Source organism: Mustelus asterias, unplaced genomic scaffold (genome assembly GCF_964213995.1).
Source record: "Mustelus asterias unplaced genomic scaffold, sMusAst1.hap1.1 HAP1_SCAFFOLD_2243, whole genome shotgun sequence".
In the NCBI taxonomy this organism is placed as follows: domain Eukaryota; kingdom Metazoa; phylum Chordata; class Chondrichthyes; order Carcharhiniformes; family Triakidae; genus Mustelus; species Mustelus asterias.
Genome location: NW_027592188.1, coordinates 1 through 17033, shown reverse-complemented (window position 1 = coordinate 17033; position 17033 = coordinate 1). Strand labels below are relative to the sequence as shown.

The window sequence follows — 17033 nt, the reverse complement described above, 5'->3', positions numbered from 1 at the left end:
GTTGTGTTTTTCATAAAATTCATCAGGAAGTCAATGCGATTCGATTTGTTCCAGTTAATTCTCCTGAATTTCGACTGGATTTAGCACGACCCAATATCTGAGGAAGGATTGCTGAATTGTCCCTTAGTGTCCCAAAGATGTGCAGGTTAGGTGGATTGGCCGTGCTAAATTGTCCCTTAGTGTCCCAAAGATGTGCAGGTTAGGTGGATTGGCCATGCTAAATTGTCCCTTAGTGTCCCAAAGATGTGCAGGTTAGGTGGATTGGCCATGCTAAATTGTCCCTTAGTGTCCCAAAGATGTGCAGGTTAGGTGGATTGGCCATGCTAAATTGTCCCTTAGTGTCCAAAGATGTGTAGGTTAGGTGGATTGGCCGTGCTAAATTGTCCCTTAGTGTCCAAAGATGTGTAGGTTAGGTGGATTGGCCGTGCTAAATTGTCCCTTAGTGTCCCAAAGATGTGCAGGTTAGGTGGATTGGCCGTGCTAAATTGTCCCTTAGTGTCCAAAGATGTGCAGGTTAGGTGGATTGGCCATGCTAAATTTCCCCTTAGTGTCCAAAGATGTGTGGGTTCGGTGGATTGACCATGCTAAATTGTCCCTTGTCCAAAGATGTGCAGGTTAGCTGGATTGGCCATGCTAAATTGCCCTTTAGTGTCCAACGATGTGTAGGTTAGGTGGATTGGCCATGCTAAATTGCCCCTTAGTGTCCAAAGATGTGTGGGTTCGGTGGATTGACCATGCTAAATTGTCCCTTGTCCAAAGATGTGCAGGTTAGCTGGATTGGCCATGCTAAATTGCCCTTTAGTGTCCAAAGATGTGTAGGTTAGGTGGATTAGCCATGCTAAATTGCCTCTTTGTGTCGGGGGACTAGCTAGGGTAAATGCATGGGGTTACGGGGATTGGACCTGGTGGGATTGATGTTGGTGCAGACTCGATGGACCGAATGGCCTCCTTCTATGACTCTATGAAAGCTGGTGCTGTAGCTTACGTCTTCAAGTCATCGCACGTACCGCAGGAGGCCATTTATTCAGTGCAAGTGTTTCTTAGCAGTCGGTTGATGTTGGTGTGAAGGGAGTTAATCCTTGCTGATATTTCACAGACTGGCCTTCACCAGCCACAACGCCCCAGTTAACATCCTCAGCGAGTGCAACACCATCCAGGGACACAGAGCGACGGGCACACACACTGGAACCCAGTGTCATCCTCATGATCAGTTCCCTCCTCGCTGTGGGAATACTCGCTATTGTCTGGGGGATTGGGATCTACCTGATGAAAAAGGCGGAAGTTACAGGTAAACCACCTGCTCGAAGCTCACCGAGATTTCCTTCTGATAAAGGTGAGGTTTTGTTTTTAAGGTAACACAGGGTCCCGGGATCAAACCCTGCCCATCCCGGTGTACTGTCAGGGGCTCTCTGAGTGACTGAGTTCATTACAGCCTTGGTCCCAACACGGACTACCGGGGCTGAATTCCAGGGGTGAGATCCGAGCCCCTGACCTTTACCCTTTGACCCACTGTGGCAACAAGGAACCCTGGGAAAATTCATAGAATCAGAGAATCCCGACTGTGCAGAAGGAGGCCATTCAGCCCATCGAGCCTGCACCGATCACAATCCCATCCTGGTCCTATATTCATAACCTCACGTTTTAAACCTCCTAATCCACTTGACACTAAAGATCAATCTAGCACGGCCAATCCCCCTAACCTGCACATCTTTGGACACGAAGGGGCAATTTAGCAAGGCCAATCCCCCTAACCTGCACATCTTTGGACACTAAGGGGCAATTTAGCATGGCCAATCCACCTAACCTACACATCTTTGGACACTAAGGGGCAATTTAGCATGGCCAATGCAACTAATGTGCACATCTTTGGACACTAAAGGACAATTTTGCATGGCTAATCCACCTAACCTACACATCCTTGGACCCTAAGGGACTGTTTAGCATGACCAATCCATGTAACATGCACATCTTTGGACATTGAGGGGCAATTTAGCATGGCCAATCCACCTAAATTGTCTCCATGTACAAAGATGTGTGTGTTACGTGGATTGCCCATGCAAAATTGTCCCTCAGTGTCCAAAGATGTGGACATTAGTTGCATTGGCCATGCTAAATTGCCCCTTAGTGTCCAAAGATGTGTAGGTTAGGTGGATTGGCCATGCTAAATTGCCCTTTAGTGTCCAAAGATGTGTAGGTTAGGTGGATTGGCCATGCTAAATTGCCCCTTAGTGTCCAAAGATGTGTAGGTTAGGTGGATTGGCCATGCTAAATTGCCCCTTAGTGTCCAAAGATGTGCAGGTTAGGTGGATTGGCCATGCGAAATTGCCCCTTAGTGTCCAAAGGTGTGCAGGTTCGTTGGATTGGCTATGCTAAATTGCCCCTCAGTGTCAGGGGGTCTAGCTAGGGTAAATGCAAGGGGTTATGGGGATAGGGGCTGGGGTGGGATTGTGGTCGGTGCAGACTCGATGGGCCGAATGGTCTCCATCTGCACTGTTGGATTTTTCTATGGATTCTATGATCCTGTGACCAGAGAGGTGAACCGGCCAAGTCGATCCTGTGCCTACCAGAATCAGCCGCAATTCTCTTCCTGCTCCCAGCGGCACGCTAAGGCAGACTTGGCTCTGTTTCCTTAGCTCGTCATTCCCGGAACAGGGCGGAAAGAGGCCACTTGGCCCATCAAGTCTCAACTCCTCCCTTTGGTCTGATGCCAGGGGGCTTCTCACATGAGGGGGCGCCACTCCGCACGGAGTGTGGACGCCAGGACTCTCTCCCGCTCTTACCGACCGGCCATTGGCGTGTTTGGAAGGGTTTGGCAGGTTGACTCTCTCAACCTTGTTGGCCACATTACGGGCGCACCTTCCTCGGCCGTCGAGTCCTGGGATGGGACTCGAACCCAGAGCTACTGAGCTCAGAGGCAGGGAAACTCATCCCACTGCGCCACAGGAACTCCTCGGAGGGCCGGTTCGAGGCTAGGAATTCTGGGGCAAGTAACTCAACCTCCAGACTCCCCTCAAAGCCTGTCCACCAACCTACAAGGACAGGAGGAGCATGGGCCAATGGTGAATTGCAAGATTAAGTTTAAGTGTTAAGTTGTTTTATTGGTGTCACAAGTCAGGCTTACATTAACACTGCAATGAAGTTACTGTGAAAATCCCCTCGTCGCCACACTCCGGCGCCTGTTGGGGTAACACTGAGGGAGAATTTAGCACGGCCAATGCACCCTAACCAGCACGTCTTTCGGACTCATTGTGTCAGAGTCTTAAAGTTTCCAGCATGGAAACAGGCCCTTTGGCCCAACTTGTCCATGCCACCCATTTTTTTAACCACAAAGCTAGTCCCAATGGCCCGCATTTGGCCCATATCCCTCTATACCCATCTTACCCACGTAACTGTCTAAATGCTTCTCAAAAGACAAAATTGTACCCGCCTCTACTACTACCTCTGGCAGCTCGTTCCAGACACTCACCACCCTCTGAGTGAAAAGAATTGCCCCTCTGGACCCTTTTGTATCTCTCCCCCTCTCACCTTAAACCTATGCCCTCGCGTTTTAGACTCCCCCACCTTTGGGGACTGTGGGTGTAAACCAGAGACACCCAGAGGAAACCCACGCAGAAACGGGGGAGAAGGTGCGACTCCGCGCAGACAGTGACCTGAGCCAGGTCCCTGGCACTGTGAGGCAGCAGTGCTAACCACTGTGCCACCTCATGTATTGGGATACAGTGAAAAATATTGTTTCTTGTGCACTATACAGACAAAGCATACCATTCATAGAGTACAGAGGGGAGAAGGAAAGGAGGGGTTGCAGAGTATAGAGTTCCAGTCCCAGCTGGGGTTTGGTTTGATTTGATTTATTATTGTCACATGTATTGGGATACAGTGAAAAGTATTGTTTCTTGCGCGCTATACAGACAAAGCATACCGTTCATAGAGAAGGAAAGCGGAGAGTGCAGAATGTAGTGTTACAGTCAAAGTTAGGGTGTAGAGAAAGATCAACTTAATACAAGTTCGGTCCATTCAAAAGTCTGATGGCAGCAGGGAAGAAGCTGTTCTCGAGTCGGTTGGTACGTGACCTCAGACTTTTGTATCTTTTTCCCGACGGAAGAAGGTGGAAGAGAGAATGTCCGGGGTGCGTGGGGTCCTTGATTATGCCGGCTGCTTTTCCCGAGGCAGCGGGAAGTGTAGACAGAGTCAATGGATGGGAGGCTACGATCCCCTCCAAGTCACACCCGCAGCCCGACTTGGAAATATACCAATGTTCCTTCACTGCCGTGGGGTGAAATTGCGGGACCCACACCGCACGGGACAGCAGCGGGTCCAAGAAGCCGGCTCACCCACCACCTTCTCAAGGGGGCAATTGGGGAATGGGCAGCAAGCATTGGCCTTGCCAGCGATGCCCGCGTCCCCGGGAGTGAAAGTAATGAGGATCAGAGTTCCTGGTCGTTTTCCTGTTCTCCGTTCGCCATTGGCGGATTTCCCACACTAAATCCGTGTCCTCAATTCCAGATTCTCCCGCTCCGAGGTCGAGCGAAGAGACCCAACGCGGGGCGTGTGGATCGGACTGAAGTCCCGCCCCGTCTAGACGGAGGGAAGCTGCCGTATTTCCTGGTGTACTGCGCCCCACCAAAACCTCAGGACCACTCACCATCACACAACAGGGACACATCCGCAACTGATCATCGAACCCCGACAGTATAGAACATAGAACATAGAAAGCCACAGCACAAACAGGCCCTTCGGCCCACAAGTTGCGCCGATCATATCCCTACCTCTAGGCCTATCTATAGCCCTCAATCCCATTAAATCCCATGTACTCATCCAGAAGTCTCTTAAAAGACCCCAACGAGTTTGCCTCCACCACCACCGACGTAAGCCGATTCCACTCACCCACCACCCTCTGAGTGAAAAACTTACCCCTGACATCTCCTCTGTACCTAACCCCCAGCACCTTAAACCTGTGTCCTCTCGTAGCAACCATTTCAGCCCTTGGAAATAGCCTCTGAGAGTCTACCCGATCCAGACCTCTCAACATCTTGTAAACCTCTATCAGGTCACCTCTCATCCTTCGTCTCTCCAGGGAGAAGAGACCAAGCTCCCTCAACCTATCCTCATAAGGCATGCCCCCCAATCCAGGCAACATCCTTGTAAATCTCCTCTGCACCCTTTCAATGGCTTCAACATCTTTCCTGTAATGAGGTGACCAGAACTGCGCGCAGTACTCCAAGTGGGGTCTAACCAGGGTCCTATAAAGCTGCAGCATTATCTCCCGACTCCTAAACTCAATCCCTCGATTAATGAAGGCTAGTACGCCGTACGCCTTCTTGACCGCATCCTCCACCTGCAAGGCCGATTTAAGAGTCCTATGGACCCGGACCCCAAGGTCCTTCTGATCCTCTACACTGCTAAGAATGGTACCCTTCATATTATACTGCTGCTTCATCCCATTGGATCTGCCAAAATGGATCACTACACACTTATCCGGGTTGAAGTCCATCTGCCACTTCTCCGCCCAGTCTCGCATTCTATCTATGTCTCGCTGCAACTTCTGACATCCCTCCAAACTATCCACAACACCCCCTACCTTGGTGTCGTCAACAAACTTACCAACCCATCCCTCCACTTCCTCATCCAGGTCATTTATGAAAATGACAAACAGCAAGGGTCCCAGAACAGATCCCTGGGGCACTCCACTGGTCACTGACCTCCATGCAGAGAAGGAGGCCATTCGGCCCATCGGGTCTGCACCGACCACAATCCCACCCAGGCACTATTCCTGTAACCCCACACATTTACCCTGCTAACCCCCAATCCACCTGGCACTAGCCTCAATTTACCATGGCCAATCCACCTAACCCGCACATCTTTGGACTGTGGGAGGAAATCAGAGCACCCGGAGTAATCCCACGCAGACTCCGCACAGACAGTGACCCGAGGCTGGAATCGAACCCGGGTCCCTGGCGCTGTGAGGCAGCAATGCTAACCCCTGTGCCACCTCCAAGCGTCAATCTTACCATTCTCCCTTTTAAATAGATACTACACACTGTTTGCTGTCCCGATAATGTTTCAACAGATTCTGTTCAGTGAATTCCACTTGCTATACATTCAAATTATATTTATTGGTGTCACAAGTAGGCTGACATTAACACTGCAATGGAGTTACTCCGAAAATTCACGAGTCGCCACACTACGGCACCTGTTCGGGTAACACTGAGGGAGAATTTAGTCCAGCCAATGCACCCTAACCAGCACGTCTTTCGGACTGTGGGAGGAAACCGGAGCACCCGGAGGAAACCCACGCAGACACTGGGGGGAGAACGTGCAGATTCCACACAGACAGTGACCCAAGCCGGGAATCGAACCCTGGTCCCTGGCGCTGTGAAGCAGCAGCGCTAACCCACTGTGCCACCGTGCCGCCCCAAGGCTAGCGCTATCATCGCTCGACTATCAATCCAGAAACTCAGCTCATGTTCCGGGGAACCCGGGTTCGAATCCCCGCCACGGCAGATGGTGGAATTTGAATTCAATAAAAAATGCCTGGAATTAAGAACCGACTGATGACATATTGTCGGAAAAATCCATCTGGTTCCTTTAGGGAAGGAAATCTGTCGTCCTTGCCCGGTCTGGCCTACATGTGACTCCAGAGCCACAGCCAATGTGGTTGACTCTCAACTGCCCTCCAAGGGCAACTAGGGATGGAAAATAAATGCTGGACCAGCCAGTGACACACATGTCCCACAAATGAATAAAAAACACTTGTCTTTGTGATGTTCCTTTGCCTTTAAGACATGTATTTGAGTCAGGTATCGACTGCAGATTTCTTTAACCGTCTTTTCTAACACACGGTCTGTAACCGGCATCCTCACTTGTTCCTGCAGCAGCACAGTTGTTCCGAATTGCTAAAATGTTTGTTTTAATCTGAAACAAACCTGTTCTGCTGTTCTGAGTGTTTTCCTCTGGGCTTTTGCAGGATAGACCATAAGACATAGGAGCAGAATGAGGCCACTCGGCCCATCGGGTCTGCTCCGCCATTCAATCACGGCTGACATTTTTCTCATCCCCATTCTCCTGCCTTTTCCCCATCACCCCTGATCCCCTCATTAATCAAGAACCTATCCATCTCCGTCTTAAAGACACTCAATGACCCGGCCTCCGCAGCCTTCTGCGGCAAAGAGTTCCACAGATTCACCACTCCCTGGCTGAAGAAATTCCTCCTCATCTCCGGTTGAAAGGAGCGTCCCTTCACTCTGAGGTTGTGCCCTCGAATTCTAGCCTCTCGCTCTAGTGGAAACATCCTCTCCACGTCCACTCTATCTGGAACCTCTAAGTATCCCATAAGTTTCAATTAGATCCCCCCTCCCTCATCCTTCTAAACTCCATCGAGTACAGACCAAGAGTTCTCAACCGCTCCTCATATGACAAACTCTTCATCCCTCGGACTTGGTTCGGTTGAGTGATGGGAGTACGGGTGGAGCTAGGCTTACACAAAGAACTCAAGCTCACGTCTGCTGTTTGGGGTCTTTAGAGAGAGGTCGCTTTTCGCTGTGTCTCTCTCTGGATTCAGAGACGGGAATCCATGAGGGAATGAGTCTCTTCCTCTAAGATTCTGCTGATTGGATCTTTCTCTGCAGCTTGCTGTATGAGGGTCGGTAGGCAGGTGTCTGTCTGGATCTCTGTCCAGAGGTGTTAAAATCGAGCATCCACCTGAGCATATCGGTCGTTGGTGCTAACATGGTCTGAGAAAAGGATTTATATTGATGGACGCATGTTGCTTACATTGGAACAACAGAGATAGCTCGCTGTTAAGAATTAAACCATGCCATGTTTGAGTACTTCAATTGGTGAAAGCGATGCTAGTACTTGTTGTCATATTCTATATGTGTCCTGAAATAAAGTTTGCTTTAATAAAAGCTTCCTAGTGGCTTCTTTGAATCATAGCTTGAGTCAAACACCTTACGCTCACCCTAATGCCAAAATCAAAGGGAAAAGTTTGGATCCACGCAAACTTCACAAAATTACCAAGAGTTTCTGATCAGGTCCCCAACAGGTTTCCCCTGAATCCAATTCAATTCAAAGAGGTTATTGAGTATAGTCAATCAACCAAACCGGCACATCTTTGGACACTAAGGTGCAATTTAGCATGGTCAATCCACCTAACCTACACATCTTTGGACACTAAGGGGCAATTTAGCATAGCCAATCCACCTAATCCGCACATCTTTGGACACTAAGGGGCAATTTAGCATGGCCAATCCACCTAACCTACACATCTTTGGACACTAAGGAACAATTTAGCATGGCCAATCCACCTAACCTACACATCTTTGGACACTAAGGAACAATTTAGCATGGCCAATCCACCTAACCTACACATCTTTGGACACTAAGAGGCAATTTACCATGGCCAATCCACCTAACCTACACATCTTTGGACACTAAGGAACAATTTAGCATGGCCAATCCACCTAACCTACACATCTTTGGACACTAAGGGGCAATTTAGCATGGCCAATTCACCTAACCTGCACATCTTTGGACACTAAGGGGCAATTTAGCATGGCCAATCCACCTAACCTGCACATCTTTGGACGCTAAGGGGCAATTTAGCACGGCCAATCCACCTAACCTGAACATTTTGGACACTAAGGTGCAAATTAGCATGGCCAATCCACCTAACCTACACATCTTTGGGCACTAAGGGGCAATTTAGCATGACCAATCCACCTAATCCGCACATCTTTGGATGCTAAGGGGCAATTTAGCATGGCCAATCCACCTAACCTGAACATTCTGGACACTAAGGTGCAATTTAGCATGGTCAATCCACCTAACCTGAACATTTTGGACACTAAGGTGCAATTTAGCATGGCCAATCCATCTAACCAGCACACCTTTGGAGTGTGGGAGGAAACCAGAGCACCCGGAGGAAACCCATGCAGACATGGGGCAGGACGTGCAAACTCCACACAGACAGTGACCCGAGGTGGAATCAAACCCGGGTACCTGGCGTTGTGAGGCAGCAGTGCCAACCATGGTTTCAAACCATCATTAAAGACCTTGATTTACAGCTGACATCACTTCATTGAGTCGGAGAACCTTAATATCGTTCCAGGACAAAAGTGACTGTGTACGACTGAACTTGTTTATTCCAGTTTTGTATTACATACACACCTCCACAAATGGCCACAAGAGGGCACTATTACTCTTTTAATATTCAAATTCCTTCCAGCTTCGATAGATTTCCTTTTTCATTTATTTATAAATGCAACGTAAGGACAGATTCCCGCTTCTGAATGTCGGATTTTCCACATCATTAGAAAAGTCTGCCTGACCCTGACACGGTTCAAAACTGGCTTCTGGCACAACTTGCGCTGATGTAACTCACAAATCCCAAAAACAGATGCCGGCTCAGAGACATGCTGACGCATTTCCTAAGGCTATGATTTGATTTGATTTATTATTGTCACATGTACTGGGATACAGTGAAAAGTATTGTTTCTTGCGCGCTATACAGACAAAGCATACCGTTCATAGAGAAGGAAAGGAGAGAGTGCAGGATGTAGTGTTACAGTCATAGCTAGGGTGTAGAGAAAGATCAACTTAATGCGAGGTAGGTCCATTCAAAAGTCTGACGGCAGCAGGGAAGAAGCTGTTCTTGAGTCGGTTGGTACGTGACCTCAGACCTTTGTATCTTTTTCCCAATGGAAGAAGGTGGAAGAGAGAATGTCCGGGGTGCGTGGGGTCCTTGATTATGCTGGCTGCTTTTCCCCGAGGCAGCGGGAAGTGTAGACAGAGTCAATGGATGGGAGGCTGGTTTGCGTGATGGATTGGGCTACATTCACAACCCTTTTGTAGTTCCTTGTGGTCTTGGGCAGAGCAGGAGCCCAGACCAAGCTGTGATACAACCAGAAAGATTGCTTTCTATGGTGCATCTTTAAAAATTGGTGAGAGACATCGCGAACATTTGGAACTTCCTTAGACTCCTGAGAAAGTAGAGGCATTGGTGGGTTTTCTTAACTATAGTGTCGGCGTGGAGGGACCAGGATAGGTTGTTAGTGATCTGGACACCTAGAAAGCTGAAGCTCTCCACCCTTTCCTCTTCATCCCCGTTGATGTAGACGGGGGCATATTCTTCACTACGCTCCCTGAAGTCGATGACCATCTCCTTCGTTCTGTTGCTTGAACTTCACTCTTGGTGGGATGTGATCCATCTTTATCTGTGACCGAAATATTCTACAGAGCTTTGAACCATTTCACATTTGTGAGTCTTCACTCAAACCCCAAACTTCTCCAAGTGTTGGGACGTATTAAATCGTCATGGGTCTGCCTCTGTGTCGCCCTTAAAGAGACAATGACCTCAAGTTGATCACGACTTTCAACGAACGTGTTCATATTTAAACCCTCTCAGTGTCTAAGGATGTGCAGGTTAGGGGGATTGGCCATGCTAAATTGCCCCTTAGTGTTCAAAGATGTGCAGGTTTGGTGGATTGGCCATGCTAAATTGCCCCTTAGTGTCCAAAGATGTGCAGGTTTGGTGGATTGGCCATGCTAAATTGCCCCTTAGTGTCCAAAGATGTGTAGGTTAGGTGGATTGGCCATGCTAAATTGCCCCTTAGTGTTGAAAAATGTGTAGATTAGGAGGATTGGCCATGCTAAATTGCCCCTTAGTGTCCAAAGATGTGTAGATTAGGTGGATTGGCCATGCTAAATTGCCCCTTAGTGTCCAAAGATGTGCAGGTTAGGTGGATTGGCCATGCTAAATTGCCCATTAGTGTCCAAAGATGTGCAGGTTAGGGGGATTGGCCATGCTAAATTGTCGCTTCGTGTCCAAAGATGTGTAGGTTAGGTGGATTGGCCATGCTAAATTGCCCCTTAGTCTCCAAAGATGTGTAGATTAGGTGGATTGGCCATGCTAAATCACTATCCCCACTGCAGGTTTTAGGGTTAACATTCCTCCTCCTTCTGCTCTGGGTTCAGCCTCTTTGGCCTTGATTGCCGTCACACCAATCCGTGGGAACTCTCGGCCAATAAAGCCATGGTCGTCACGCATTGACGCCTAAGCTTTCGACATCATTTCGTGTTAATGTGACTTGTTTGCTCTCGAGAGTTTGGCTGTTGCATGGGAGGACGTTCAGGGGACCCGGATCCGAGAATGAGTCAGCGGGATGTTTCAAGGAGGCGATTTCATAACCGGAGACAAATGTTCACAGTTGAGAAACAGGAAACACAAAAAGCAGAACTCTGGGTGTTTGTCATTACCCTGTGACCAGCGACACCTTACCCAGACCCTCAGAGTGAAGTCAGGAACAACGATGGACTCTGCCATTCGCCTGCTCCTCCTGTCCCTCTCCCTCGGTGAGTAAACCCTATCTCGTTTTCCTCGCTGCTGCTTTCAGCGGCTCAGTGACACAGTGCTTCGCTCTGCTGCCTCGCAGTGCCAGGGACCCGGGTTCGAGTCCCAGCTTGGGTCACTGTCTGTGTGGAGTCTGCACGTTCTCCCCGTGTCTGTGTGGGTTTCCTCCGGGTGCTCCGGTTTCCTCCCACAGTCTGAAAGACGTTTATGTATAGAATAACAGATACCCGGGACGGAGATACAGACTGGAATCTAATCGAGGGGTTTGGGGTGGTTTATATATAGAATAACAGATACCCGGGACGGAGATACAGACTGGAATCTAATCGAGGGATTCGGGGTGGTTTATATATAGAATAACAGATACCCGGGAGTGAGTTACAGACTGGAATCTAATCGAGGGATTCGGGGTGGTTTATATATAGAATAACAGATACCCGGGAGTGAGTTACAGACTGGAATCTAATCGAGGGGATCGTAGTGGTTTATATATAGAATAACAGATACCCGGGAGTGAGTTACAGACTGGAATCTAATCGAGGGGTTCGGGATGGTTTATATATGGAATAACAGATACCCGGGAGTGAGTTACAGACTGGAATCTAATCGAGGGGTTCGGGGTAGTTTATATATAGAATAACAGATACCCGGGAGTGAGTTACAGACTGGAATCTAATCGAGGGGTTCAGGATGGTTTATATGTAGAATAACAGATACCCGGGAGAGAGTTACAGACTGGGATCTAATCGAGGGGTTCGGGGTAGTTTATATATAGAATAACAGATACCCGGGACGGAGATACAGACTGGAATCTAATCGAGGGGTTAGGGGTGGTTTATATATAGAATAACAGATACCCGGGAGTGAGTTACAGACTGGAATCTAATCGAGGGGTTCGGGGTGGTTTATATATAGAATAACAGATACCCGGGAGTGAGTTACAGACTGGAATCTAATCGAGGGGTTCGGGATGGTGTATATATAGAATAACAGATACCCGGGAGTGAGTTACAGACTGGAATCTAATCGAGGGGTTCGGGGTGGTTTATATATAGAATAACAGATACCCGGGACGGAGATACAGACTGGAATCTAATCGAGGGGTTCGGGGTGGTTTATATATAGGATAACAGATACCCGGGAGTGAGTTACAGACTGGGATCAAATCGAGGGGTTCAGGGTGGTTTATATATAGAATAACAGATACCCGGGAGTGAGTTACAGACTGGAATCTAATTGAGGGGTATGGGGTGGTTTATATATAGAATAACAGATACCCGGGAGTGAGTTACAGACTGGAATCTAATCGAGGGGTTCGGGGTGGTTTATATATCGAATAACAGATACCCGGGAGTGAGTTACAGACTGGAATCTAATCGAGGGGATCGTAGTGGTTTATATATAGAATAACAGATACCCGGGAGTGAGTTACAGACTGGAATCTAATCGAGGGGCTCGGGGTGGTTTATATATAGAATAACAGATACCCAGGAGTGAGTTACAGACTGGAATCTAATCGAGGGGTTCGGGATGGTTTATATATAGAATAACAGATACCCGGGAGTGAGTTACAGACTGGAATCTAATCGAGGGGCTCGGGGTGGTTTATATATAGAATAACAGATACCCGGGAGTGAGTTACAGACTGGAATCTAATCGAGGGGTTCGGGGTGGTTTATATATAGAATAACAGATACCCAGGAGTGAGTTACAGACTGGAATCTAATCGAGGGGTTCGGGGTGTTTAACTGAGCTGTGTAATTGCTTTGTGGGATACAGGTTTTCCTCTGTCACGGGGAGAAATCTGGGGCTGGTTTTCAATTGGATGAGATTTATTTGGGTTTACAATTGATAAACATTTGGTGTTTTCCTCTCCCTCAGCGATGATTCATGGAGATAATTACACCGTGAGCCAGCCTCCCCGGGTGGAAGGTATGAAAGGGGAATCAGTCGTTATTCCTTGTTCATTCACTTACCCAAAATTTTACCGCCCCAACACGATTCGTATCTCCTGGAGGAGGAATGAGTTTCACGGAGAATTTATATTCAACCTCTCAAAGCCATTCGTTCACCCGGATTACCGAGACCGGATTGAATTCCTGGGAGATCCATATATGAAAAAGACCGGAACCATCCGGATTAACCATCTGAGGCAAAGCGATTCAAACCGATATTACTGTCGTGTGGAGACAACAGGAAATGTTCCCAAGAGGTGGCAAAATATCCCTGGGACAAGACTCAGTGTGCAAGGTGAAGACCTATCTTAATTTCTGTAATCCCCTCTCTCTGTATTTGACAAACTCAGTAAGAAGTTTAACAACACCAGGTTCAAGTCCAACAGGTTTATTTGGTAGCAAAAGCCACACAAGCTTTCGGAGCGCGGCCCCTTCTTCAAGTGAACGCCTCCATCTCCACATTTTGACAAACTCACCATTTTTGGTTTGTATTTCGATGGTTCCACATTGCCTCTTTTTATTCAAATTCTCCTCACGGTTCTTTTAAATCCCTCAAACCCCCACCCCACACCCCCCCTCCCCGCCCCTCCCTGGCCCCCCCACCCACCCCACCACCACCAACCCCCCCCCACCACCAACACCCCTCACCCCCCACCAACACCCCCCCCCCCCCACATCCACCGCCAGTCTCTGCCACTCAACCTCCAACACCCCCGCTCTGCTCCCAGTCTGGCCCCGGGAATGTTCCCGGTTCCCATCGCCCCGCCATTGGCTGCACGGATCCAAAGCACCGGTATCTCCGCCCTCAAGAACACCTCCCCCCTCCCCCCCCCTTCCAACGCCCCCCCCCCACTCCAACGCCCCCCCACTCCAACGCCCCCCCCTCCAACGCCCCCCCTCCAATGCCCCCCCCCGCTCCAACGCCCCCCTCTCCAACGCCCCCCCCCCCTCCAAGGGCCCCCCCCTCCAAGGGGCCCCCCCCTCCAAGGGCCCCCCCCAAGGGTCCCCCCCCAAGGGCCCCCCCCTCCAAGGCACCCCCCCCCCCTCCAAGGGTCACCCCCCCTCCAAGGGCCCCCCTCCAAGGGCCCCCCCCCTCCAAGGGCCCCCCCTCCAAGGCACCCCCCCCTCCAAGGGTCCCCCCCCTCCAAGGGCTCCCCCCTCCAAGGGCCCCCCCCTCCAAGGGCCCCCCCCTCCAAGGGCCCCCCCCCTCCAAGGGCACCCCCTCCAAGGGCCCCCCCCTCCAAGGGCACCCCCCTCCAAGGGCCCCCCCCTCCAAGGGCCCCCCCTCCAAGGGCCCCCCTCCAAGGGCCCCCCCTCCAAGGGCACCCCCTCCAAGTGCCCCCCCCTCCAAGGGCCCCCGCCCCCTCCAAGGCCCCCGCCCCCTCCAATGCCCCCATGCCAACGCTCCCCCCCCCCCCCCTCAAAGCCTATGGGACCGCACCTGCTGGAATGACTTCAATCAGGCCATTTGAGGTTTGCCTATCGGAGAATGAACTCCCTGATTAACGAGCCAATTGATGGGCCAATCAGGGAGTCTCTTCCCTTGTATTTAACCGGGCGTGTCAGTTCCTCTGGCACTCCCGAAGGTAGACTGCTGGCTGCGAGCACTCTGTGTACTGCTGTTGGCTTTGTAAATAACGGGATTGTGGTGAAGGGAGGTTTATTTAAATATTCATTCATGGGACATGGGGGTCGCCGGCTGGGCCAGCATTTATTGCCCATTCCTAGTTGTCCTGGGAGGGCAGTTGAGAGTCAACCACATTGGCTGTGGGTCTGGAGTCACATGTAGGCCAGACCGGGTACGGACGGCAGATTTCCTTCCCTGAAGGACATTAAGTGAACCAGATGGGTTTTTCCTGACAATCGACAATGGTTTCATGGTCATCAGTTGAGGGGATGCAATGGCCTCGTGGTATTATCGCTAGACTATTCATCCAGAAAGTCAGCTAACGTTCTGGGCGGACCCGGGTTCGAATCCCGCCACGGCAGATGGTGGAATTTGAATTCAATAAAAAAATATCCGGAATTAAGAATCTACTGCTGACCCATTGTCGGAAAAACCCATCTGGTTTTTAAAGCGGCTCTTAAAGCAATTATGCAACCTCTTAAATATATAAGTGCGACTGATCCGGCCAGGAGCAATCAGGACTGGCCTCACTGGTGATGCTGACAGCCTGAGGAAGGATGGAAATGAAAGCAATAAAACCAACAGGACTGAGTGGATGGAAGGGAACGGTCATTTTGCTGGCGTGACCTTTCGTTTCTCTGCTTCAGATTGGCCCCATCCCGGAACCACCACCCCAACCCCAACCACCACCCCAACCCCAACCACCACCCCAACCCCAACCACCACCCCAACCTCAATCACGGTGGAATCGCGTGACAGAAAAGCAGGTAACCATGCCAGCAAGAGGGCACTGTGGATCGGAATCATTGTCGTGGGGGCACTGCTCCTTTCCTTGGCCCTGGTCGTTGCCATCTACATCAGGAAGAAGAAGCAACGGGAAGGGAAGAGTGGTGAGTGATTCCTCCCTCCGCCCCTACCCCCTGCCCCCCTCCCCCCCGCTCCCCTCCCCCCTCCCACCCTCCCCCCCCTCCCACCTTCCCCCCGCCCCACTCCCGCCCTCCCCCCCGCCCCCCTCCCCCCCATCCCCTCCGCCCCCTCCCCCGCCCCCCTCCCCCCCGCCCCCTCCCCCCTGCCCCCTTCCCCCCTCCCCCCTCCACCCCTCCCCTCTGCCCCTGCCCCCCTGTCCCCTGACCCCTCCCCCCCTACCCCCCTCCCCCCACCCCCCCGCCCCCCTCCCCGGCCGCCCCCCTGCCCCACCTCCCCCTGCCCCCCCTCCTCCCGCCCCCCTCCTCCCTCCCCCCCTCCCCCCTCCCCGCCGCACCCCTCCCCCTGCCCCCCCGCCCCCCCCTCCCACCCTCGCCCCGCCCCCCTCCCACCCTCGCCCCGCCCACTCCACCCCCTCCCCCCCTCCCCCCGCCCCCGCCCCCTCCCCCCCCGCCCCCTCCCCCCCACCCCCTTCCCCCTCCCCCCTCCCCCCCTCCACCCCTCCCCCCTGCCCCCTGCCCCCCTCCCCCGCCCCACCTCCCCCCTGCCCACCCCTCCCCCCCGCCCCCTCCCCCCCACCCCCTTCCCCCTCCCCCCTCCCCCCCTCCACCCCTCCCCCCTGCCCCCCTTCCCGCCCCACCTCCCCCCTGCCCACCCCTCCCCCCCGCCCCCTTCCCCCTCCCCACCTCCCCGCCGCACCCCTCCCCCCCGCCCCCACACCCCCCGCCCCTCCCCTCCCACCCCCCCCTCCCCCCCTCCCTGCCCCCTCCCCCTCCCCCTCCCCCCCTCCCCCACTCCCCCCTCCCCCACTCCCCCCTCCCCCACTCCCCCCTCCCCTCTCCCCCCTGCCCCCCTGCCCCCCGCTCCCCTTCACCGCCCCCTCCCCATTCCTCCTCCTCCTCCTCCCCCCCGCTAGTGTGTCAACTGCCTTAGTCAGGCTTCAGAGAGACAGAGACAGACAGAGAGAGAGAGAGACAGAGAGAGAGAGACAAAGAGAGACAGAGACACCCGCAGACTGACAGAGAGGGAGAGAGTCATGGAGGTTTACAGCATGGAAACAGGCCCTTCAGCCCAACACGTCCATGCCGCCCAGTTTTTACCACTAAGCTAGTTGGCCCATATCCTTCTGTACCCATCTTACCCATGTAACTGTCTAAATGCTTTTTAAAAGACCAAATTG

The 17033-nt window shown here is 51.7% G+C and overlaps 1 protein-coding gene across 1 annotated transcript; it reads left to right on the top strand.

Moving 5' to 3' along the window:
* Positions 1 to 11208: 11208 nt before the first annotated feature.
* LOC144489498 (paired immunoglobulin-like type 2 receptor alpha) lies at positions 11209 to 15819 on the top strand (the record flags this gene model as incomplete). The annotated part of the gene is made up of 3 exons (XM_078207363.1): positions 11209 to 11349; positions 13229 to 13597; positions 15577 to 15819. Coding segments are annotated over exons 1-3 (655 nt in total), but the record flags the coding sequence as incomplete, so codon positions are not given.
* Between the last annotated feature and the right edge of the window lie 1214 nt (positions 15820 to 17033).